The sequence below is a fragment of the Podarcis bocagei genome (genome assembly GCF_964188305.1).
Source record: "Podarcis bocagei genome assembly, chromosome: 1".
Classification (NCBI taxonomy): Eukaryota; Metazoa; Chordata; class Lepidosauria; order Squamata; family Lacertidae; genus Podarcis; species Podarcis bocagei.
The window spans coordinates 98109674-98136871 of record NC_138125.1 but is presented as its reverse complement, the minus strand read 5'-3'; the positions used below and the strand labels follow the sequence as shown (position 1 = coordinate 98136871).

Genomic DNA, 27198 nt, shown 5'->3' with positions numbered 1-27198 from the left:
CTTTAGAACACCTAAAACTGAAAAGAGCTGTCTGCACTTGTGGGTTGTGCTGCTTTCAGGCAATTTGCCTCATATACGTTTCTCCCAATATTCTGTTTCTGCTGTCCATTTAGTTTTCCTTTTTTCTTACAATATTTAAATTATTGCTAGTACAACTGGGTTGCTACTTAGTATATGTGGGTACTATTTGCTAGTATACTAGTTATGAACTCTTTTAAAAAGCTGAAGAGTTTCTACAGTTGCACATGTCTGCAACATTAAAACACTGTTGAGCAAATTAAGTTACGTCATAAAGTATATGTTAATGTATGGTTACATAAATCGTTTGTATAAGATGAAGCATCCATAATGATTAGTAAGGCAACAAAACTACTCTAGATTTGGGTTGTCATGTGTCCTACTTTAACAGAAGATAGTCCTCTACTTGAAGGACTGTATAGTCCAAGTATAGTTTTAAAACAAAGAACGATAAAAAGGGAGGTCTGGGGCATTGAAGTTGTCCACCAACAATTAGTACTTGGGCAGAAGGCTGGTGAGATGTATTGTATTTCTATTTAAAGTATTGCAATTGTTACTAAATTTGCATCTAAATATGCACATTTTAAGAAATCGGTGTTCTCTTTAGTCTTTTCTTCTGCTGACTATTTTCTGTTCTACTCATTTTATTTATTTCTTGGATTGCTAGTTGCCTTTTGACCTACGGGTCTTCAATTGTAAACCAAAGAGCTACAGTTTGAAACCTCTTCAATCCAGGATGATATTTTAAGACATGCACTGATTTCCAGCAGTGTCGGAAAACCTCTGTTAGTCAGTTCACATGTGACCGTGATATGTAGAATGGGATATAGGAGTGAACTTTGGTTTCACACAAACTTATCCCGTCTTCCACTGCGCGTATAATCTTTAATGAGACTGAGCCTTTGTTTGTAACGGCCTAAACAACTAAACCCAACTCGTGCTACTCTGAGGGATGGGGTAGGATGAGTTGTGAGGCTATAGGGTGAAGGGAGGTTTGAGCTAGCTGTGAGGGTGTAGCCAAGGGGGAGAGGAGTTAGCAAAGGGGTTGGTGAATGGAGCAAGCAGGGGTGACAGTATCTAGTGTAACTGTATATGGGTTGTCAAGCAAGAAGAAAGATCTGGGAAAATAATAGTTGAGACAACTGAATTAACAGAAGGGTACTGGAAAAGTGTTAATTCTGAGAGTGCAAGCTTCACACTCCACCCACCTGACTCAATCGTAAAACATGGAAATGGTTATATTTCTGAGGCAGGGGGTTGCTTACATTGTACCCTCAAAATGTTGCTGGACTACAACTTTCCACATCTCTGACCATTGGCCAGTCTCACTGGGGCAGATAGGAGTTGTAGTGTAACAAGTTGTGGGAGCCACCATATTGGCCTCCCTGTTCAAATGCAATTATGTTGTGCTCACTGCCAAGGGAAGAAGAAGTGGGGGGGAAAGGAACACATTGACACTTCTATGTTGTTCTAACAGTAAACCATTTTTATTTTCTTTCTGCTGAACCCCTTACCTTTTCAGTTATACATTTTCACTGCTGGTGTTAGAGAAGTTATTTTTAGAAATCTCTTCACAATATAATGAAAAGTCAATACTAAAAGTCTGTCAGGAGAGACCTTCTGGGGCTGATTTAATTTGTCTTGGATCTTTCAGAAGAGCAGGAGGTGGTAATCCTCAATCCAATTTGCTAGAACCTCTACCCTGAAAGTGCCGAATTAGTATCCTCTTATAATTAAAGATAAGCCCAAATTGTACCTGAGAATACAGAACTTACTTTGCGGTTTGCATGTTGCTTGTATCCACAATGAATACAGCATTAAGTCCATTGAACTGTGTACAGACTTCAGCAATCTGGTTTGGGGTGGGGGAAATATAGATTGGCACTTAAAAACACCAAAAAAAGGTCCAAGCAGTGACCTTTTCCTCCTTCTCAACACCTGAAGTACCTGCTCTAAAAAAAATAATACAGTCGATCCTACGTTTATGTAACTCTCTGGTTACGTAAACTTCGGGATGCATGCACGGCAAACCCGGAAGTATTTTACTGGGTTTCACCACATGAGCAGAAGCAGTAGATGGTCTGCGCATGCGCAGAGGCAGTCCTCAGGTTGTGAAAACCTCGGGATCTATCTGCAACCAGAGGTACCACTGTACAGTGGTACCTCGTGTTACAAACACTTCGGGTTACAGACTCCACTAACCCGGAAGTAGTACCTTGGGTTAAGAACTTTACCTCAGGTTGAGAACATAAATTGCACACCGGTGGTGTGGCGGCAGTGGGGGGCCCCATTAGCTAAAGTGGTACCTCAGGTTAAGAACGGTTGCAGGTTAAGAACGGACCTCTGAAACGAATTAAGTTCGTAACCCGTGGTACCACTGTACTGCTATTTCAGACACAGAATCATGTTGTTTCTTTTGGGAAATATCTGGGGAATATAAGTTAATTCTGAAGTCCCTCATGTAGGAAACAGCAGGAAAAAAATGGGTGACTGTCTGAATTCAAAAGTGTGGGGGCCTGACTCACTCTCGGAGCTCCCAACAGAGTTTAAAACAGAAATAAGTGCAGCATTTGCAAAGTGTGGGGAATATGTGTGGTTAAACCTTTATATTCCCCAGTACAGTGGTGCCTCGCAAGACGAAATTAATTCGTTCCGCAAGTCTCTTCGTCTTGCGGTTTTTTCGTCTTGCGATGCACGGTTTCCCATAGGAATGCATTGAAAATCAATTAATGCGTTCCTAGGGAAACCGCCTTCAGACCAGGTCCGGGGACAGTCTGTCCCCGGACCTCTTCTGAAGGCTGGGGGGGGACAAGGGCTTTTCTTCCCACCCCCAGCATTTTAAAAAACCCCGGGAAAGCGGAGGACTTCTCCGCTGTCCGGGCAATCTTAAAATGCTGGCGGGCGGCATTTTAAAATCGCCCCGGACAGCGGAGGACTTCTCCGCTGTCCGGGGCGATTTAAAAGCCCCTGGGAAGGCAGGCAGGGGGGACAAAGACTTTCGCCCCCTGCCCGCCTTCAGAAGGTGTTCCCGCCCCCCCTCCCCGCTTCGGAACAGCGTTCCGAAGTGGGGCGGCTGGGGCAGGTGTTCCCGCCCCCCTCCCCGCTTCGGAACAGCGTTCCGAAGCGGGGCGGCTGGGGCAGCTGTTCCCGCCCCCCCTCCCCGCTTCGGAACAGCGTTCCGAAGCGGGGCGGCTGGGGCAGCTGTTCCCGCCCCCCCTCCCCGCTTCGGAACAGCGTTCCGAAGCGGGGCGGCTGGGGCAGCTGTTCCCGCCCCCCCTCCCCGCTTCGGAACAGCGTTCCGAAGCGGGGCGGCTGGGGCAGCTGTTCCCGCCCCCCCCTCCCCGCTTCGGAACAGCGTTTTAAAATGCTGGGGGTCGGCAGCGAACGCTTCGCTCCCGCCCGCCAGCATTTTAAGATCGCCCGGGGCAGGCGGGGGGGGGGAAGGCAGGCGGGGGGGAGCAAAGACTTTTGCCCCCCGCCGGCCTTCAGAAGAGGTCCTCTTCTGAAGGCCGGCTGTGGGCGAAAGTCTTTGCTCCCGACCGCCAGCATTTCCCGATGGGCTTTCGTCTTGCGATGCAAGCCCATAGGGAAATTCGTCTTGCGAAGCGCCTCCAAAACAGAAAACCCTTTCGTCTTGCGGGTTTTCCGTCTTGCGAGGCATTCGTCTTGCGGGGTACCACTGTATTAAGCACTTACAATTGTACTCTACCACCTTGGAGTGAATAGACCACAACCTTAAGTTTAAATGCTTTACTTGTAGTAATGAGAACTCTGTGCCCCAGCAGAAACAGCATGGATAAGGTATTCTTAAGTTACACAATATAAAAAGTATATTCGGACATGGAGTCATTGCTTGGGAGCTCCAGTTTCATGCATCTGGTGAATTGCATGGTTCTAAGAGAAGAACCAGTCCAAAGGAGAGAGGTCATGACCAACCTGAGTCTTTTCTAGCACTTAAGAACTCTGGGATCCCTAACCCCTTTCTTACTGACAATTATGTATAGATATGTTTGGCTGCGTAAATTTCCCACAGTTTCAAGTAGCAGTAATATGAAAGTGGTAGTTCTGCAATTAACATAAGGTCCTATCACACCAGGTCTCTGTGTGCAATCTCTTTTCGTATGATGGTGCACATATGGTAAACAGTTAATTTCCTTTCATATGATATTGCAGAATGCTTTATTCCTGATTACAAATCAGCGTAGTTCGCACCTTCTTGGATATTGAAGGGCTGGAAGCTTCAGACAGTTGTATCACTCTTCGAAGGTTTAATTTCTTTCAGCAGTCCCCCTTTACAATAACACACCTAACTGAAAGCATTTTCGAAACTCTGCCAATGTTCCTTTTCTACACCGTTTGCAGTTTGATACAGTGCCGCAGCTACTGTAGCTTCAATTAATTTAAAGCTCCACGTCTAAATGGGGCATGTTATGAAGGGCTTGGGGCCATTAGATATAAGAGGACAATATTAAGAATCTGTAGCCCTCTTCATGCGTTGCTCACATATAAAGAACATAAAAATATTAGGTGAGCCCTGCTTGGGCCTATTTTATCATTCTGTTACAACAGAGGCCAGATGGATGCTTACGGGAAGCCCACAAGCAGGATATGAAGTCAAAAGCGTTCTCCTGCTTGTGATCCCAAGCAATCGGTATTCAGAGACATAATGAAAGCATCTTGATTGTATATTTAGCTACACTGAATATAGCTTCTGCAGCAGGGAGCTTTATCTACATACAGAGGCATTCTGTGTGATTTAGAAACCAAAGTAATCCAGGGTAAGGCATGAGGAGGGCTTCCTCCTTTTAGAATGAACACAGTATTGGCAATTATACTTTTATCAGTCTCAAAGAAAAGTCACTTCTGTATCAACTAGTTACTGAAGAAGGCATTTTTTTTGGGGGGGGGAGTTACCCAGTGCTCATAAGAATGAGGACAGAAGATAGCCAGCAAATGTAAGCATGGCTGAATCTACCCCCTCCATACACTTAGTAATACCTGAGCATCAGTTCAGCCAGTATTATCACCTTCTATTTCTCTTCAGGCAGCAATAGCTACAACATGGATTGCTTGAATATGCCTTATTGGTTGGAAATAAGTCACGAAGTCTTTCTGAAAGGAGGGTGAGGAAGGGCCTGGCTTGAGGCCTGTGTATTGCAAGCCCACAGTGCCAAAGGACATTGTCATACGAGTTTCTGACAATCAGCATGATGCCTTTGAACGGCTCTTAACTACTTACATGGAAGACATATATGGAAGGCCCATATATTCATGACCTAAAACAAATAGTTGAGTTGTATTTAGAATCATACTATGTTATGTGTATGCACTGCTTTTAAGGCTTTTATGCCAGTATAATAATAGAATCAACACAGATTCAGGTGAGAGAGGTCATAGCAAGGAGCTATGTTGGGATATCTTTACCAGTCAACCTGGGCTCTAAGATCTGCAGAGGCAGCATTTTGTGCCCTGTGGATGGAGACAGCTCATTGTATGGGGACACAGCATAGAGCTTTCTCTATGGTGGCACCCTGACTATGGAATTCCCTAGGAGGGAATCCATGTTGCACTAATAAAATAATTCAATCAGTGCAAGCATTTCTGCTTGCTAGACAGAACTACCTCCCCTCCCTCACATGCTGTTTGGGGCTTCTCACAATCCTTCAGAGCAAATTTGGGGGAAGGAGAAGAGGGAAGACCTGTTGTGTTAGCAGGAGTCCTTGCACTGCCTTCAGCTAGTGTAGTGGGATACTTGAATCTGACCCCCTACCTTTAGGGGTATGTTAGTCTACATCAATAGACTTCCAGTACCAAGTCAAAACATTGTGTTTTTATATTTATATTTTTATATTATGTTGTAAGCCACCCAGAATAACAACTACTACTACTACTACTACTACTACTACTACTACTACTACTACTACTGGTACTGCTACTATATGTTTGCAAGCAGGCTTTCAGTGGTAAAAGGTAAAGGTAAAGGTACCCCTGACCGTTAGGTCCAGTCACGGATGATTCTGGGGTTGCACGCTTATCTGGCTCTATAGGCCGAGGGAGCCGGCATTTGTCCGCAGACAGCTTCCGGGTCATGTGGCCAGCATGACTAAGCTGCTTCTGGCGAACCAGAGCAGCGCACAGAAACGCCGTTTACCTTCCCACCGGAGCGGTACCTATTTATCTACTTGCACTTTTGACGTGCTTTCGAACTGCTAGGTGGGCAGGAGCTGGGACCGAGCACTGGGAGCTCACCCCGTTGCGGTGATTCGAACCTCCAACCTTCTGATCAGCAAGCCCTAGGCTCTGTAGTTTAGACCACAGCGCCACCCACGTCCCACTTTCAGTGGTACTGATTAGTATCTCCAAGGTTTCATGATTTGAGCACTATTCTGCCTTTTGCAGTTTTTTTTAATCTACTACTTTATGCTACCTTTTGTCCTTTTTGCTTTATTTATAGTTTATATTTTTATCTGCAGTTGTTGTTGTTTGTAAACTGCCCAGAGATTCATTTGCATGAGAGGTGGTTTAGGGACAATGAATAAATAAAGGAGAAATGATCCCTATATTATTAGTATTAATGTTGTGAAGTCTCGTCCTTTACAACTGACTTTCCCAGAAAGGCTTTAGGTTTTTTCTGTCAAGCAAAGTTCAGATTTGTCTTGGCTGACTCCCTCAGCTACTAAAGCCTTTCTTTTTGTTGCAGCTGTTTGATGTGGTTGCTCTGAAGGATGCAGTTTCCATTTGCGTTGTTCCAATAACTCCCTTGGGCCCCTTTTAAAGGGTGTAGCATCAGATGTGAATATTCAGTAAAGACCCCCCCCCACCTTGAGCCATTCCTCCTTTTCAAAGTATAATTTAGTCTACTCTCAGTACACTGATTCTGTGGACTATTTCAACAAAAATGGTTTGGATATTTCAAGGAAAGTTGTAAAATGTGTATATATTGTATTTCCACTATAGCAGAAGTGTTACCCTCTAAATTTACACATGTTACAATTGTCTGTAGTTACCTCTCTCTCTCTCTCTCTCTCTCTCTCTCTCTCTCTCTCTCTCATTTTGATGCATACACTAAAATTGCTAAGTAGATTGTAAATTGCTAATTCTTCAGTTTGGTCCTCCCATTCTAATATGCTTCATGTAAAGCTTCCTTTAACTACATTATATATACTGTACTCTATAGATTAGAGAGATGTACCATAATTGCCTGAAAGACTGATTATTATCTCTCTTCTATATAATTAGGATCAAAGTTTAACTCTCAGATCTTTGATTTTCCTCATTAATGTCCACCTTATTCATTTGGAGATTTGGAAGATACACTCCCTGGCTGCATAGGAAATAATTAAGTAGAGTGAAGGCAGCAGCATTTAATCTGTATAATAAAAGTGAGAGGTGATCATCATTCTTTTCTCTCTCTGACACAATTAACCTCTTTCCTTGAAATGTGTAGATAATGCATCTTAAATGGTAGCATCCATTGTTTAATACTGTTTGAAAATTTGGGTTTAGTAGAAGTGAATCAGCACATGTCTCCAGTAATCTTAACGATTAAATCATCAGGATAAGCTACTGTTTCTCTGCAGTAGGTAGAATCCAATTGGTGCCCATCTCATTCACAGTGGAGGCGTCCACTTACAGAAGAGAACGGAGGCAATTTTTGTCAAGCCCACTTTTCCTTTGCAGTCCTCCAACTCTCTGGATATGAGTTTAAGCTGGGGCTGGAGGTAGAGGGGAACTAGTAGGTAATGTAAATTATTTATCCCCCCCCCCTTTCCAGCTCCCTTCCATGAGTACAAGGGCACCCACTGGATTGCACTCTTTTCCGCCTCCCTTATGCCAGGGTTGGGGAACCAGTGGCCTTTTAGGTATTGTTGAATTCCTATTCCCAGAAGTTTTTCTTCTTTCCTTTTAATCAAGTACATAGTTATACCTCTGCCTTAAAAAAAATAGCATGACATTATAAAATGTAAATCTGCATGTATTAAAATAAGTTATGAAAATAGATGATTCTCCTATCCTGCCATGTTGTTAATCCAAAACGTAATAATTTCCTCACTCTGTTCCTAGAGAAAACCTCCAAGGACAACACCAACTGTACACAGTGGGTTCTCTTTTATGCACCGATATTTCTAGATTGCAGACTATACAGTTTTGTGCAATAGAAAATACCACATGTATTGTAACTTTATACTGAGCCATGCGTTCTTCCATTATCATATGCATCACATATTGATCAAAGCTAAGAATATCCTTGCGGCAAACAGACCAGAGGAAATCAATAAGTATAAAAGTGCTATATTTAAAGTAAAATTGCAGCTGGATAGTTCTGCTTTCCTATGAACTTTCTGCTGTTCATATTTAATATAGCATAGTCTGCGTTATTCTATCCTGCTGTTCTATGCAGCTAAAATTCACTGTATCATGTTTTAAAATTCCAATATGATGATGAGTAATCTTTTATAGGAAGCTTGGTAGCCAATGACTGAAATTATGCCAGATCTGAATTGTTTTCCATTTGCATAAAGCAGGGATGGAGAACCCGTGACCCTCCAGTTTTTGGGGTGCAGGTTTGGGGTACATAATTATAAAATTAACAATATATTGCCTTTTGGGGCATAGGCTACCCAAAGCAGTTCAAAATTTCAAAACCCACAGTGAATATGACATTCTAAAATAATCTCTGATCACTGGCCATGCTGGCTGGAGTTGATAGGAATGTATATTTGAAAACAAGCCGGACAACCATAATGATGTAACTTACTGCATTTGTAAATGCTGCTTGGAATGGGTTTGCAGGCATGTGTTAAGATTAATATTAATGTCCAGTATTGGAGATATCCTTAGGAGCCACATATGGTCATAAGGGCTGCATGCAATGGGAGGAATGGTAGACTAATCATTACAGGAAAAGCAGGGGTGACTAGGTGGTATTTTCCTTCTCTTCCAGCTCAATTGGTCAAACAGTCCTTGGGGCTGTGGTGGCATCCCTCTTAGTCTGAAGGTGGTTATCTTAGATGGTAGCTCCATAAATAGGAAGGGCCTGGTCATCTAGGACTTGATCCTGGGTGAGGGAGCTGACTTGCTATGCATTACACAGATAAGGTTAGATGAAGTGGGCAGGGTAAATTTGTCCCAGATCTCTCCTCCAGGATTCTCTCTATAGCACCCATCCAGGTGCTAAGGAGGTGGGTTGGGAAGCAGAGCTGCTGCGGTGTTGAAGTTCCATCAGCACAACCAGGATTCCAATTAAGCCATCTGCCTGTTTATACTTGAGGACAGGTGAGGACAGAATGGGAATTCTGCTGGGATATTGGCAGAGCTGGCTCTGCCATGAGGCAGACTAAGGCAGCAGAAGCCCCCAAGTTGGATGCCCCACAGGTGCCGCCCCTGTCCCACCAGTGCAGAAGTGCTGCCAGTATCAGCCGAAATCATGTGAGCTCTCGCCTGAAATTGCAGAAGTAGCAGGCAGGTAGAGAATCGGTACCAGTGGCAACAAGTATGCCAGTGGCAACAGGAGTAGCAGGGCAGGGGAAAGCAGCACTTCCTATTTTGCCTCAAGTGGCAAAACAGGATGTGCTGCCGCTGGGTTCAGATCTCCCCACTGCCCAACAGTCTCCTTGCCTGAGCTAGCTAGAGTAGTATTGAGCACAGTAGTCTCTCTGATTAGTGGTTAAATGACTTCAATGCCCATGTTGATGCCAACCTTTCAGTAGACATTCAGAACTTCATGGACTACTTGGCCTCTGTGTGAATTTACCAACTGATATTGGGGCCCATTCATATTGTAGGACAGATTCTTGACTTGGCTTTTTGGTTCTGTATGGGGTGGTGGTGAGCTAGATATGGACTTGGATTTAGGGTCATAGATTTATTGTCATGTATAGCTTCCTACCTTGTGGGGTTTAGGCTTAAATAAGCTCCTAAGATCACAGTGGTACAGGACCCATTATAAAGGTCCAAAGATGGATCTAAATCATTTCCTAACTGCTCTGGGTGAGTTTTCTGCTATATCAACCAGTGATTCTGTCAAAGTCTCGGTCTGTCTCTGATAGGAAAATGACCTAGGTGGTTGACAGAATTTCACCCAAACTGATGGGTTCAGGCAGCTGATAATGGAGCCAGCTGCCTCCTTGTTTTTTTGGGGAACTCAGGGTGATAATGTGGCAGAGACAATTATCTGAGCAACAGTGGGAGGAAAACTCAAGACAACATGACTGGACATGGACTAGAGCCCATGTTGTCCTCTTCTGTGGTGATGAAAAAAACCCCACACTTTTCCTCTACCGAGAGTCACCTAGCTGAACTACGAGTTTTAAAGAGTCTGTTGCATCAAGAATTGAGGGAAAGGAGGTGATTTCCGATTTTTACAGTATAGCTAGACATTTTGCAGATAAAGTTGCTCACATCTACTGTGACTTATGTGCCATGTTTGTACCAGATCCTAATTATGTATCTCTGACTCCTGCATGTCTTGTCGTACTTGATTCATTTCATTTGTACAGTCTGAGGAGATGGGCAAGATTAAGTGATCCCTGCCCTTCCTGGCACAGGAAGCGAAGTCTGGTTGAGTGGGCACAGAGAGTGGGGACTGTCTATTTGTCTATTTAGCCTTAAGGTGGCTGTCATGAAACTTTTATAGGAAAATCTCTCTCTGGGTGGGTTGGATAAGTTTCCAGCCAGCCTCTGCTCTACTCTTCTTGGGGAAGATGCTTGAAGGTGTTGTGGCATCTGAGATCCAAGGGTGATTGGATGAAACAGATTTAAATGGGGCTAGACAATCTGTCTTCAGGCCTAGGTTTGGGGTTTCAGGCAGCTTTGGTCCTCTTGGTAGATTATTTGTTCTGGGAATTAGGTAGGTGGAGTTTAGTGAACCTCAGTCCTATCTATGACAGAAGCTTGGCAGGCTGTGACAGGAGAAGGGCTATACCCAAACTCTGGAGCACCTTGCTTCATGAAATTTCAAGGGTTTACTCCCTTGACAGCTGTCAGGCAAATAATGCTTTAAGCAAAGGTTTTCAATTATCTCTGTTCTGCCTCCCTCAATTGATTTTTTTTTAAAAAAAATACAACTGCTTTATTGTTAAACTAAGATTTTTAAATGTTTTAAGCTGCCTTGACAGATGCATTTGTGTTAGAAGGCCAGGTTAAAATTCTTATATGAATAAATTAAACAATCTTTGAATTTTTAAATAGTGACATAGTAGGTAGTAGCTACACATTTTATTGTCAATCTCTTTTGCATAGCTGTTTCAGGTTCATTTGCATAAGAGTTTATTAAGAGAAAGGAAGAGAAATTGAATTGAAATTGCAAGTCTTAGAAGATTGTGTTTTGCTTGTTTTGTTGCTTCATTCACTGTAGCCTTTTGTATATAGTAGCCTTCTGTATATAGTGATACAGTGTTCAATAGACAAAAGAGGCTGGAAAACTTCATTGCATTCTTGATTGGTACAAAGGTGAAGATGCAGGGTCCAGAACTGTCAGATCTGATACTAATTGTAGTAATGGAGTTCATATTTCCCTCAGAGCTCCAAGCAGAAATTATGGTTTAGTCTTCAGATTTCAAATACCAAGTGATGGGCTGCCATTTCCCCCCTTGAATATCTATTGTGTGAGGGACTGCACTGCTGGAAGTCTGCAAATTACCTGCTGAGGTCCATCATTTTGCTGTGTAATTGGTATCTCCTGTATATTTAAAAGGCACATCAGCTTTGGCAGATGTTCTGAATCATAATACATCCTGCTAACACTGCAAGTTCATAAGATATATATCATTAGTATCTGCAGGCACAGACTTGGTGGGTGTCAACTTTGTAGACCAATGAAGAGTTATAGGACTGCACTGTTGGAGGATATGGCTAATGCAGAAATAAAAACATGGACTTCATAAGGTTTAGGGACAAGAGGAAAACTAGTACCTGCCTAAAATCAATGGGTAGAATGCTTGGGTAGAAGTGGTCAATAAAAATTGGAAGCAAGGGTATCTTCTGCAAATGTCCCTTCAGTGGTTGAACTGTAAAATCTGCAGAAATCTGCATTATCAGTTGAGTGGGAACTATTTTTTGCTGCTCTTTCATTTACTAGAACAGAATGCACTTTTCTTTTTGTGGGGATTCGGATAGGATCTGGTTTCTGCATGTGTGTATTTCACTTCTTATTCCTTTATTACTCAGTGCTTGATGAATGGCTGCGAAATATGTGAGCAGCCTCCATGGGGAGAAAATGTAGCATTTGATATAACAACGGGTGATAATATAAGTTCTGTCTGGGTTTTTTAATGCTGAAATCATTGATTGATGAATATGCACAGGACATGGATCAAAAATTTGCAAGGTTTGGAAAGTAAATGCCTGTAGTATTTAATCATAACCTCACTGGAGGTAATGGGCTGTTTGTTTGTTTTCCTAAGATTATGAGGCCAGGAACCGTTTATGATAGCCTTTTCAGCTAAACAGTGGGGAATCAATTCTAATAGATAGATAGATAGATGATAAATAGATAAGATAGATTAGATATAGTGTTCAGTATTTATATCTCTGTTAGTCCTGTGAAGCCATGTTAAATCCTCCTCAAAAAAAGCAAAGTGTCACATCTTTAGATGCAAAGAACCCTAAAAAATTAAACAAAGAGGTAATAACAACCCAAGATGTTATGTAATGGGTAAGAGATAAAGCTCCTGTAATTCACATAAACAACAGTTTTGTAAACAGTTGTGATCTGGAATTATGTTCATAAATGGAAACTTCTTTATTCTTTGGAAGTAGTTTAAAAGATTATGACCTAGTGGGACTTACTGTCATGACCATGGCATCATGGAATGAAATATGCTTGTCTTGCTGTAAATTGGCAAAGCAACACTGTCAGTGATCTCCTCCATGTTCCCAGAAAGAACAGTGATTGAAGGGAATAGTTGTAATTTTTAGTATGTTCCTCTCTGTCTCTTAAATTTAGACTCCCACAGTGATTATTTTTACTCCACTCTTCAAGAACCCTGAATAGTGAGCTCATAGATACTGTCCAATCTAATTTCCACACAAGGTACAAGCAAATATACATTTATTTTAATTCTACTGGCATATATAGTTTTCACTGAGATATACCACTTCTTGATAGATTCTTGGTTTTATGACATGTGTGGCTGGGGGAAAATAACAAACCTTTCTCAAAACTGACATTTCATTGTCATTGAAAAAATATATATGAATAGCAGCAGTGTTGAATGAAAATAGCCAGTAGAAGTGTTTCACCCCATCCTAGAATATTTGTATTTCCAGTCACAAAATAAGTTACAGTCGTTTCTGTATCTTACTAACTTGGAAGGAGAAAAGAGTTTTTCTCAACAGCATTTCCTAAATCTCCTAGAGGTTATTATAAAATCCAATCGGGCATTTGCCTGTCTGGGGAAGACTATAAATTTAATAAAGAAAAATAAATTATAGTGCAGGAATTTGGCCTTTCTGTCAGTTTCAGACCTGTGTGGTTATGAATCCTCCAAATAGCTGTTGTACTTATGCCTAGTAAACTCATCAAAACTATGGGAGATTATGTAAGTGGACAGAAGCAAGTGCTGTGAGTTACTCACACTTTGTCTTTCTTTGCTTATCGGTTTCCTGTGCTAAAACCTGTACATCTTTTATGGGGAAATCACATATTAACTATCCTGGGTAAGATGCACACGAATTGCGAATGCGCAAGTGGACAAGGAAGGAAGGCACATCTATTATTCACACATAGTATTTTGCTGATTTTATTTCACATGCACAGCAAATCTGAAAATATGCAACTGGAAATCGGATGGGGTTTTTTTTCTAAAAAAAGAAAGATGGTTCACAGGTGGCTGGTTGTGCAAGTTTAAGTTGATTGTTAGATGTCACCAAATGTACTTTTCTTCCTGCACCACCAGCCACCTGCAAAAGTAGTGTTGATTGGAAAATGAAAATAGAACTGGCTAAAATGCAGGTAGGCTGCCTTCCCCTTCCCTGAAAACACTGCAGCAAGTAAAACAGTTGGGCTCTAATTGTATCTAAAATGTTTTTGTCCAGGTGGTTTTGTCCAGGTTAAGATTAATTCATGCCTTTTCCCTGGCCGCTGTTACCCTCCCACTCCATCATATTCTGCGTTCAGTCTCTTTATTTAAAAGTGTCAGGTTAAGTATCTCTCATGAAACCTTGGGGAGATGTTTTCAAAACGGAGAAGTAGTCTGACATGGTACAAAGCATCTTCGTGTGTGCCTTCCTTCCTGACTATGAGACGAGTAAACAACGTGTTAATCTTAACAGCTTATTTCTGTACAGTTCAAGAAGTTATTTGTGTTTACTGTTCCCCATAAGTGATAACAGCAGTGGTTAATGTGCTGTTATAGATTAAACTGACAATAATTCAACCGGGTTGCGTAACTCCTAGTGAACTCTGCCATCTAGGTTAAATAAAATATTGAAGAACTGCAAAGTGCATCACATTGTCAATAGCCTTCGTTTCTGTCTGGTATGTTGGTATTTACAGCGATGAAGCTCCAGGCAGCCAGTTGGTTACAGATAAGTTTCACATTGACTGGGATTCTGTGCTTGTCAACTCTGATAATGTCATCGTAGCTCAGTTTGATGGAAGAGGGAGTGGATTTCAAGGTCTAAAGATTCTGCAAGAAGTCCACCGTTCTTTAGGATCAGTGGAAGTGAAGGACCAGATAGCAGCTGTAGAGTACGTATGTGCAAAATATTATTCTATTTCCTATATTCTATTCTATTCTATTCGGGTTGATCCAGTGTTTATTTTGGAAATGTATATCTGCTGTAATGGATCAATATAAAAATATTTAATGTTTGATAGGAAGAAAATTAAATAAAATTCACTGAACCATTGTTTTGGGATTTCCTGATAAAGGAAACTTCAAGGTCTAGTCTAACTGGGCTTTTTAATTGACTAATTAAACATCACATAATGGAGAATGGGCTCCATATGTTATGCATAAAAGGTTAAGATGAATCAGACAATTGCAATGTATCCCAGTTATGAAGAGTACAATTCTGCTTATCCCACTTCTGGACTAAGGATCCTGTTTCAGCATAATAAATCAAATTGATTTATCAGATCCCACACTAATTTGACAAAGCTATTTAGGCTGTAATACTATACACATTTTCCTGGAAGCAATTCACATTGAACAAAATGAACTTAATTTTGAGTAGACATGCACAGGATTGTGCCCTTAACTTATCTTAAAATGTAAATTTGTATCCCTAATCAGTGTAATAGCTTAATGAATAATCCTGCTTAAGATATACAAAGTCTGAATGAATTGAAAAATTGTGTTGTTATTTACTAATAGCTAAAAACACATCAAATTGTATTACAACAGTATTCTTATGAAGGCCCACCAAGTCTTAGAGGCTATCATATCATGCCATTTTGGGTAAGCCACACCCACCTTCCTGGGGCCTGACACCCATATATAATGCCAGGAGTATGGAAGTTTTGGTTGCTTGAATGCTTTTTTTTCTTTCCTGGGATCCCACATTTAGGAACAACAAGACTTGTGGCCTAAGCTCACAAAATGTCTTTAATATTTTATCCTGCTGTGAACACTGCAGCTTTTATTTTTATGTTGAAGATTGTTACAACTGCAGTATGTATTATTAGTGGGATCAAGAAAAAATGTGGAAGACTTAAACAAAACAAAGCGTAATTTATTTAATATCCTCTTTTGAATTATCTGCAGCACAGTAGTCATAAATACGAACATTCTTCTTCAGGAAATAACTTTATATCATATTACAAAAAAGTTGTTTTTCATTAAACTTCCTGTTACAGATACTTGATAAAGCAACCATTCGTTGACTCCAAGAGACTGAGCATATTTGGAAAGGTAACATTCTGGAATGAATATGATGCAGCAACTTGCTCCTAATAGCATTTCGTCGGTTTCTGATTCTTCTATGTTTTAATTTTGTTTTTATTACAAACAATTACTAATATCCCCCTCTAGGAGTGGTGGTATTATCTAGATTAAATTAAATTTGGTTTCAGGCCTGGAACTCTCACAGACACTGCTTTGATAACCCTGATGAAAAACCTATGCCAGGAGTGGTATGTAGGGGGAGGACTTGGGTAACCTTCTCCATAGACACTCTGCAGTTGGGACAGGTGGGTCTTGGGAGTAGGTGATGTAGTGAGACTTTTGCTTGGCTTTTATATTAGGGGTCCTGCAAGGGTTCCATTATTTCTCCCACTCCATTTGGCATCTATATGAAGCGGCTGTGGAGGCAGCATCAGTATGGCTATTAAACCCAAGTGTATTTATTTTTCACATCCATGTCAGCTGAAGCACTAGAAGTCTTTAGAGCAGTGCCTATAATTCATAATGGAGTGGATAAGGGCCAGTAAACTGAAACTCAGTCCAGCTGATGTTGGGAGATGCAGGGCCATTGTCTCAGGCAGGGTGTGCCTGGATAGTGATAACTACAGTTACCCATGCTGTGAAACCTCCAGGTACGGCTGCTTCCATGGGGCTACTTTTGAGGATGATTTGGAAAATTCAGCAAGTTCAAAATACAGCTGCAAAGCTTTTGAAAACCAATAGGCTGAACCATATCAGAATGATTCTTAAACTTCTGCATTAATTACAAATGTTTGTGAGCACATGGCAAATTACTGGTGCTTAACTTTGGAATGGGTAACCTGTTGCCCTACATAGGCTGCTGGACAACCACTTCCATTAGCCATGCTGACTCAGGCTTATGGGAATTGGAGTCCAACAACATTTGGAGAGCCCCAGGTTACCCATTCTTGTTTTAAAGTCCTGCATACTTTGAGATCAGTGTAACTGAAGGAATGTGCATCTGCCAGTCCATGTTCAGACGTCACCACCAGCAGCCCTACCTAGTCCAAATGGCCCCACCATCATGTCAGATAGGTAGTGACTGGGACAGGGCTTCTTAGGATTTCTTTCCCCAAGAGGTTCACCTGAAAGCTTCCCATCATTTTGGTGATTAATACGGGTACCTTTTTATTTGACTTGTTACTGTTTTCATTGTGATATTCTGAGTGCTATATAGAGTGGACATTTTTAAAATACCGTATTTTTCGCTCTATAGGACGCACCAGACCATAGGAGGGGAGAACAGGGAAAAAAATTTTCCCCCTTGTTCTCCCCCTCTAAAACAAGGTGCGTTCAAGGTGCATTCACCCAAAGCCTCCAGAGCACAGCAGGAGTTACTGCTGAGCTCTGGAGGCATCAGGCGGCTGGAAACCTGGAGAGCAAGAGGGGTTGGTGCGCACTGACCCCTCTCGCTCTCCAGGCTTCAGTGAAGGCACCCAGCTGCCCTGCAGAGGGTTTGCGCAGCCATCCCCAAGCTAGAACAGCGAGATGGAACGTTCTAAGCTTTGGGCTTAGCCACACAGCCTGCATTTGCTCTATAGGACGAACACCCATTTCCCCTTAATTTTTGGAGGGGGAAAAGTGCTTCCTATAGAGCGAAAAATACGGTAAAATACGCCAATTAGGGCCGGACAATAATCTGGTTTTCAACATCATTCTATATGCTGATATATCACAATGTCTGGAATGTATTTCAGCTGTTTCTTCCTCCCGACCTTAAGGGAGGAAGAAGCAGCCAAGATACATTGCCCAGCCCTGCACTGTAAGGAGCCCCGAGAGATACCAGGGCTCCCTCAAAAGTGCCTGCCTGTTTTCGCCCAAGCTGGTGGGCTGCATCTTTCCTCCTGGAGCAACTGACGGCCCGAAGAGGAAAGACTCAGCCGACCTGCTCAGGCAACTTGAGCCAGTATCACAATGTGAACACCATACTATTTCAGACAATAAAATGGATTACTGCCCAGCTCTAATGCCAATTTTAGGTGAAGCTAGGAATGCACCCTTGAGTGCTAACTTCAAAACAGCAAGAGTTAAGTGCTACTGTAATCTGAAAAGGATAAAAAAAAAGAAACATTGAAACTAAGCCTGTGGTTTATAACAGAATTCAATATATCCAAAGTTAATTACTTTAAAGTACACTTAGGTTAAGTACATGGTCAATCTGCCTATGGAAATCAATGAGACTTGAAAGTATGAAGTTTGACTTCATTGTGCCTTTAATACATAACATTTTCCAATATTTTTGAATCAAGCAGTTTCATTTTTATATTTATGTTTTCTGGAGGTGCTTGGTTACAGAAGTCATGGTAGAAGTAAAGACTAACTTCCTGCATTTGCAGTCGTTAACGGTCATCAACAGGTTTACCATACCCATCGAGTCAATCACCCATCTCCTACTTCCCTTCTGAGAAAAACCCCACCCCACCCTCCCACTATATATATATAAGGGTCTGGTGACTTCTGTTTCAGTGTATCTGAAGAAGTGTGCATGCACAGAAGCTTATACCCGGAACAAACTTAGTTGGTCTCTAAGGTGCTACTGCACAATTTTAAAATTTTTTATTTATTTCGATTGAGTCAGACCAACATGGCTACCTACCTGAATATAGAATCCTGCATTTAATACACATCTTTTAAAAAAACCCTTCCTCCCAAAAATGCAAATGTGGCTTGCTATTACTTTCATCATTCCCTTTTTAATACATATTTTACATGCAAACCCATTCACAGCCTATTGTGCTATGAGTAACATCCTTTTTTGTGCCATCTGTTCAAGATATCCTTTGTTAGTCTGTCAGCTGTTGGATGCTATTGCCTCTGGCATTAAATAGAAGAGCCAGACAAATACTTTCACCTTTAGCAAAAAGTTAAATAGATTCTCAACCATCTCTCTTGCTCTGTCTCAAACCGTGTTTAGAACTTAACCACAAAAAGAGTTGTAGTTTTCAGATATCGATGTTTGCTTTTTTTGGATGCAAGAGATGAAGCAACTCTTTTAAGACATCTACTCTTTGTGCCCTTCCTAGTTGTAAAGCTCATTGTGAATGCTGTAACAATTTGTGACCGCATACACACATACAGTGTACTACAGACTGCACACATTCAGTATCAAATAAAGTATCCATCAGTCATTACTTTAGCAGTCCAGGAAAGTTATATCTTCCCCATTTATTGATGACATTTTATTTATATCTTTAATTATGTGACCATTAACACACAACCTTCATGTCCAAAAGCAAGGTTCCTGCGCTACCACTTCAATCAATGCTTCCCACCCCCTTGTATAACAGAAATAGCCCCCCCTTCCTTTTGCCATCTCTGGTTGGGCTATTTTATAAGCCCATGGCACATTCCTATAACTTTCATTGGTATGCAGCACTCAGCCAAGCTCTGAGACGAGCAGTGCTTTTTTTCTAGAGTAAAAGGTGCCAGAACACACCTCCCTCAGAAGACCCACCCAGAGCCCAAGAAGGATATATTCAGGCTGGGGATCTCCTCGTGAACCAGAGGCAGCTTCTGTCAGGCTGCCCATTCCTCAACAGAACAGTTTGCCAAAGCCACACACACGCCCCTGGCACATGTGAGCCAGAAGCAGGATAGGGAATTTGATGAACTGCTCCGCTGAGATGCAGCCAGCCACACGCCGTTGAGTGGAGCAGTTTAAAGAAGCTGCCTGCCCACACAGTCCATCTGCGGTATGAGGGCTGCTTCACCAGCAGTATATCACTGGTAAAAACTCTGCCACTCCTGAGTCCCCCAGTGCCCTGGTGGCAGAGGGGCTTAGGAGCAGCGACAGTTTCACTCACAATACACTGCCATGTGAAGCCACTATCACGCTCTGGCCCTCATACCAGTCCTGGGTGATGTATCAATACATCGTCCAGGCCTATTGCTGAGGATGCTTAACTGAGGAGCTTAATGAGGTTCCCCCACGCGTCTCTGGCAGGTGGGGGTTTGCTCAGCTGAGATATGGCTTCCTCACACATCAGCTGGGAGGCCAAAGAGCCTCAGCAAAGCCCCACTGTGCCTCTGCCTCTCCAGAGCCCATAGAGGATATCTCATTTGGGGTCCAGGGAGGGTTCCTCTTGAGCCAGAGGTGCAGTGGGGTTTTGCTGACACTGTCAGGTCTCTCCCACTACTTCCAGGGCCGGGGTGAGAGGCGTCAGAATGTTGTTCTAGCTGGAAAAAAGGCCTGGATATGTGTACATGGAGATAAATATTTAAATTCCTAAGTGTATTTTATTCATTAAAATGCATTATTAATGTATTTAATGTGAACACTATATCACAAAATTTGGAAAAGTGCAAAATCCAAAAATATAATTATGTTCTGATTTCCACGTTAGTCTGAGAGTGGCAGATCAGATCAATGAAGTAATGGAATGAAGGAATTTCTCCCCAATCTTTTTATTTATATTTTATAGTTATAAGTAATTTATTTTACAAATCTTGAACTGTGTGCTTTGCATAAACTTTGTTTATCCTGGGTTATATAAGATTTTATTGTAGTTTTCATTTAAATAAATGATGTTATTCTGAAGTAGACATACACAGAGCACAGTGAAAGTCCATATTGTCAAGGACTGAAAAGATCCTCTGCACATAATAATGATTAATAAATTATTATCTGGGTTTAAAAGGGATGGGTTTCTTCCCACAGAGTAGGGAATGACACAGGCTTTTTGGAGAAACCTGCTGTTGGTTATATAAGTCTTAAATTAGGATTGCTAGACCTTGAACTCTATCTCTTAGAAGTGTGGAATCAATTGGCAAGCATTTTATACGGAAACAAAACAAGCAGGCTTTGTTTTTTAAAAAACAAACAAACAGCTATTTAAACACAGTTCATCTTCATCCAACAAAGAACAATTTATAAATTTTGAGTGAGGCAGGTGTTGGCCATCATAAGCTGCTTTGTGGGCATAATGTTCATTGTGGTGCACATCTGACACTGGAGATAATTTGTGAAGAGCAAACCAGTGCTTACTTTTTAGAGCCTTATTGTATGTTCAAAAATATCATTTGCTACAGCATTCCTGCAACTGCCTGAGTTTTGATAAATTGTTTGATTCCCTCTTGCATCATAAACCCCTTGCACAAAAGCATGTGTTGGGGAGAGATATTTCTCCTTATATGCTATTTTTCTAGATATACTCCTCCCTCCTAAAAAAAAGTAAATAAATCAGATAAATATTTAAACATGAACAGTCTGAGAATCAACCTAAGGTGTTATATGGATTGCCATAGCCACATTCAGTGTGTAGCCAAAAGCCAAAGAATTTCTACACACACACACACCAAATAGTTCCCCATTACCACTTTGGAAGGCCCATTCCCCTGAAGAAAAGTGGGGAGGGGGTTATATTTGCTTATCATTCACAGGGGAGTGGGGCTCTAAGAACTTTCACATGACATACCCTTTTCTTAATTCTTACCTTAATCTGGGGTGACTGATTTTCTCTTCTACTATTGCTTGAATGCCCATCGTGATATAGCCTCATTCCTTAAGGCATTTGCAGAGGGTGGCGTGGCTCTGATCTGCAAAAGAAAACAACAACAAGGTTCAGCTACCTCATAACCCCCGTGCCTGTTGAGAAGTCTTGGATTCCCTCCTAAATATCTCATAAATATTTAGAGTGTATTTTGACCCTGTCCAGCCCATGAAATGCCAAGGAAAGCTGTGCACCAGGAAGTGCTGTGTCTCATCATTAACATCCACCCCACACCATTTCCACCAATGAATAAATATATCAAATATTTAAGTACATCACACATCTCCTGTAACATTTGATTCTGGACTTCAAATATTTATTCATAAGTAAATAAGAAAAAAACATGACTTAACCTTTGAATAATAGGGCTTATTCACTGCCAGTCACAGTCAACAATACTGAGTTAGAAGGACCAATAGTCTGGCTGTATAAGACATCTTCCTATGCTCCCCAAGTCACCATACTACTGAGAGGAAGTAGGAGGCTAAGATGCCATTTTTACCACTACATATAAACTTTAAATAATTTCAGGGCACTCTGTTGTAGTGAATATTGGCTCAAAACACCTTTTTAAGACAAAAAATGGCTTAAAACAGGTTTGATTCTCTCTTTAATTGTCAATTTATAATTCACAGAAGATCAGAAGGCCATAGAAATAGATGTAAATGCTACGGTACTGCATAACAAAAAACCCAGTTTCATTAAGGCAATAATGGGCACATTTTAACTCACATTAGGTTGTTTTGTAGGGCTATGGAGGATACATTGCATCAATGATTCTCAAGTCCAATGAAAGGCTTTTCAAGTGTGGAGCAGTGATTGCACCAATTACAGACATGAGATTGTATGGTGAGTATTTTGTACTATTCAGTTTGTCTACTAGGCAGGTACCCAATTTTCCCTCTCTGACGGATTAAAAAATAGCAAATCTTTTACACTGGAACGGACTGTACCCATTCTGCACCCATGAAGCCTTGGGTTTAATTACATGTGATTAGGTCCCTAAATGTTAACTCATTTAATCTGGAAACAATTTAACAGAAACAAATAAAAAAGAATCCTGTTTCCCCTGCAGCGTCAGCTTTTTCAGAAAGATACCTTGGCCTTCCATCTAAAGAAGAAAATGCTTATCAGGTAAGCAAGTTGTACTTTAGATATTTATGGTGTTGCAGGGGCGCTTGAAATGCAAATCACTCATAGAGGTGTACAAGTGTGTGTGTTTCTTTCCTAAAGGCATCCAGCGTGCTACACAATATTCACGGCTTTAAAGAAGAAAAGTTGTTAATTGTCCACGGGACAGCTGATAGTAAGTAGACACACAAATAGTTCCATTTACAGTTGTAGCTAGTGGCACAGCTAAGTTCAGTGAAAGAGAGGCGTGTGTGTGTGTGTTCTTTTGATAATACTGAGCTTTGTCTGCCCCCAGAGAGCCTGTTGTCAGAGTCAATTGACAGTTTTACATCTGAACAGATGACATTTCTCGTAACTGAATATTTGTAACTCTTAGCAGCTGTAGGTACTAATTTGTTTAAATCATATAAAACACCCATGTCATTGGTAGATGGCAACATATATTAATAAATGACAGCATCAATATTTAATCAGCTTTCAAATTATTATTGATTCCACCATTGGCAAAATATAAATGTTGCGGGGGTGGGGGGACTTATAGCATACAATAGATTGTAGTGGATTAATTTCTACAGTGCATTTACAGTGTACTTCACCGCTAAGCAATGCATGATTTCTTATATTTATATGGTCAAACGCAGGCTTAACTAGTATGGGAATAATATTTCCAGAGGAGTGGGTTTTCCAACAGTTTCATGATGTTGGAACACCTTGTCCCAGTTCAATGGATGGGTACAACCATTCTCCCTCATTGGACAACTAAAAAGGCTGATCATTCAGACAGTCCAGCTGAAGACCCAGAACCACTACCTGCATTGTGAAGGCAAAACTAAAATTGACTGGAGGCAGAATGAAATATATTTTCCTGGAAAAATCAGCGAATTCTAAGAGGTTCAGTTTCACTTAGGAATGGTGAATCAGAATCTAATTTGCCTTTCTTAAACCAATACACAAATAAAAACAAACTATCCTTAAATATCCATACTACTGTGAATTTTGTGATGCAGTTCACCTATCAATGTGTCTAGAAATGCAGATATTACCCAAACATATTAATAGGTATATCCTATATATAATACATATAAAGGAGTCAAGGCCCATAAAATACATGAATGAATGAATACAACTGAATAAAAATACTTAAATGCAATATAATATTGTGTATATAATATTATACATATAGTATGAAAAATTAGACAAACCAGTAAAAAAATTATTCACTTTTTAGATCAAAGAGTGAAATAGGAAAAATCAGGCCTGGCACTGAGATGTTTCAGAGAATTCTATCCCTAACTACTATGCTATAGCTGTTCTGTTATGAAGAAAGAAGATATTTCTAGAAGTGCTAGGAAAGAATATTCAGCAGAATTACCCACTGTATTTGTGTGTAGGGCACTCACACACAACAGCAACAGAGAAGATGTACTTGTGGCCTCACTGATAGATCCCCGTCATTACAGTGTCCCTGACCTTCACGTGTTAAGTGCAGGAATATAATAAGGTCTTTTGTATGAGCATATTAGATTGAAGCCTGAACAGGATGGCAGCTAATCTGTAAGATCTGATTGACATTAATAATGCTTTTTTGCTAACACATGTTATTGTCCGACAGCTAAAGTTCATTTCCAGCATTCAGCAGAATTAATTAAACATCTAATAAAATCTGGAGTGAATTATACTATGCAGGTATGTAATAGTCAGACATCTCAATAGTGCATCCTTCAGTATGTTTTAATTATGACCAGTCTTAGAATTTTTATTATTATTTTCCTTGCAAGTATACAATATATAAGAAAATAGCACCATGTTTGTCTAGACTATGTATAGTTGAATAACTTCAAAAAATGAATCTATGCAAAAATCAAATAAAAAATAGGGAGTTGGATCCAGACTGATTTCTGCACAGAGGACTCTGCACTGCAGGAAGATGGCTTTAGTGGTGTCAGAGCTTGAGCATCTTGGCCTCTTTGATGCTCTTTTAAGTATTTAGAAACACAATACTATTTTTATAGTGACACTGAAAGATAAGCTCTGACCTCTTATTGATCAAAGCTAATGACTTAATCATACTTCTATGTGCTGTTCATAAGTGCATTATTCCTATCTGTTATAAGGTTAACTTGGAAATTAAAACTCTGCTTTTGCTGGTTAGAAAGGATGAAATGCTCGAAATATTTTGGAACAATATATTTGGAGACACCAGTTAACATGTGTGACTGGTTGTTTAAGTAAAATATGTTCGTTAAACCTTTTAATTATGAAATGAGGTTTGGCAACTGTACAATAATAGTTGTTTTCATTTCCTATGAGCTGTCAGTTAAGTAAAACCGCAAAGGTAGTCCAGCATCATTATCAATACCAATGTTTATGTCCAAATATTACCAGTAGCAGCAATATACAATCCCACCCACTACCTGGGCTCCATGTCATTAATATTGCTAGTACAGTAGTACCTTGTTGTGAGTCCGCCCCGTTTAGCGTCCTTTCTGGGTTACTTCGAGTTTGCTGCTCATGCACGCGCAGAAGTGCTAAATTGCGCTTTGCGCATGCGCAGAAGCGCAAAACCGCTCACATGTGTACGCAAAACAGCACTTTGTGGAGCATCCAGGGCTCCAGAATGGATCCTGGACTCAAAACAAAGTACAGTGGTACCTCGGGTTAAGAACTTAATTCGTTCTGGAACTCTGTTCTTAACCTGAAGCACCACCTTAGCTAATGGGGCCTCCTGCTGCCGCCGCGCAATTTCTGTTCTCCTCCTGAAGCAAAGTTCTTAACCCAAGGTACTATTTCTGGGTTAGCGGAGTCTGTAACCTGATGCATTTGTAACCTGAGGTACCACTGTACAATAAACCTTTGGATTAGTTTTGAAGTCATACTAGATCCACATTTTTACCAGGTTGTATATCAGGCTGATACAATAATTGATAGAAATTAAATATCTATTCCCCCTAAACCATTTTGAAAATCCAAATCAGAAAGGCCATTTTAAATAAATATATGTAAATACTTTTATTGCTAAAGCTTTCAGTGTAGGTGATGAAATGCTGATTTAAAATATCAGGAAAATGAATTTTAGTTTGAATTTTATGAGCTTTCAATGAAGCCATAACATTGCCTAATGCCTAATTCTGTGTTGATGCAAAAGCATTTAAAACAAATCAGAGACCCCTATCATTTGGTTTTTAAAGCCTATTTATTTTTACATTTCCTCACCCAGATCTACCCAGATGAAGGTCATTACATCACAGCAGAGAAGAGTAAATATCACCTTTATAGCACAATTCTCAGCTTCTTTAGTGCTTGTTTAAAGGAGGAAGCGCCAATTTTATCACAGGAACCAGAGGAAGATGAATAAGGAAGCTATTTGTACAGAACTGAGGAGATTTTCAGTGAGGCTCACTGAAACCATAAATAAAAGTGACTGTGAGAGAACAGATTCTACAGAAGCCCAAGGGCAGCTAAAGGATATACCAGTGGAGCAGCACATTTGGTGACAATGAGCTAACAAACTGGGATTTGAATACAAAAGTCCAAATGTATTACCAAGGGACAAAACGTATACCTTTGTGGAAGGCCAATGGTCAGATGCAGTTTCCTGGAAGAAATTAATTTTGCATAAGAGTAGGGTTAGTGCATGTTGATTCTGTTAAGATTCACTGTTTGTTCTGTACGTAGTTGCTCTGTTTTTATTTAAAATGCACATGATTTCTCAATTTCAGCATAATGCACACCTGACATAAATATTGATATTTGCACAGGAGAGCTGCAGCCTAACCAACTATTGCAACTTTTCAATTAGTGCAATTTTTTCACTGTCAAGCTTCAAAATATTGAGAAAATATCATTTTGTTTCAATTTACATTGGGAAACAATATCAGATTAAGTCTGATAAATACACATATTAGTTTGTTTCCCTTCTCTGTAAAAGTTTTTCAAGCATTCACTATTTTACTGTACCAACTATAATTCAATAAGCAGAAATTTGGTAGTATACGCTTGGACTTTATGTATATACACAAAACTCCTTCCACAGAAAATGTCTGTGTGCTTGAACAATTTTTTCAAGCCATGATTACAGCTATGTTTAAACCAGTATCAACAACTAAAATAGTTTCCCTGGTTAAAAGTTGTATCTTTTCATTTACTAAGAAATATTTGGGTTGTGTTTTTTCGTATTGTTTACAGTAGTCAATAGTTTGCTGGTTACACTCTAATTTTAGAATATGCTACTTTGTCACATGTAAATTAGATACATGAATATTAAATTATAGTTTCAGATAAAGAGATTTTATTAACAATGTAAGCCATTTGAGTACTACTTTGATGAATCATTTGTGAAGCTGGTTCTTGCAGGTGGGCTGAGATTCCATTCTGAACTTCAACGCCAACTTGTGGTAGCACATCACAGAACAGTCTGTCAGTTTTTATTTGGTGTGTCACAGCTGTCCTGGCTGTTACATGAAGATTTATATTCAGCCTGGGAAATGATTTGTTTTATTTCTAAAGGAGCCTTCTGATGAATGATTTTTAAAATTTTTATTTTATTCAGGTGAAGTCCCTGAAATGCATCAAATGTATTGTCAAGGTGAATTACAGCCCTACAAATCACACTATGAAATAAACAACCCACTCAACTTTGGCCATCAGAATATTAACTTCTACGATTGAAGTTCTGTATTCTCTTAATTTTA

The 27198-nt window shown here is 40.4% G+C and overlaps 1 protein-coding gene and 1 long non-coding RNA gene across 4 annotated transcripts in view; one reads left to right on the top strand and one right to left on the bottom strand.

Annotated features, from left to right (window-relative positions):
• Positions 1-27162, top strand: part of DPP10 (dipeptidyl peptidase like 10) — a 584313-nt gene extending 557151 nt beyond the window's left edge. For all 3 annotated transcript variants that reach the window (XM_081199702.1, XM_081199701.1, XM_081199703.1), the window contains 7 exons: positions 14516-14710; positions 15821-15875; positions 22126-22225; positions 22452-22510; positions 22610-22682; positions 24120-24193; positions 25725-27162. In XM_081199702.1, the coding sequence (XP_081055828.1) occupies positions 14516-14710; positions 15821-15875; positions 22126-22225; positions 22452-22510; positions 22610-22682; positions 24120-24193; positions 25725-25862 (694 nt within the window). In that variant the 3' untranslated portion in view covers positions 25863-27162. The remainder of the gene's footprint in view (positions 1-14515; positions 14711-15820; positions 15876-22125; positions 22226-22451; positions 22511-22609; positions 22683-24119; positions 24194-25724) is intronic.
• The window catches only part of LOC308590370, a 41382-nt gene continuing 35503 nt past the window's right edge, over positions 21320-27198 (bottom strand). The window contains exon 3 of the long non-coding RNA XR_014009761.1: positions 21320-21422. This is a non-coding gene — a long non-coding RNA (uncharacterized lncRNA). The remainder of the gene's footprint in view (positions 21423-27198) is intronic.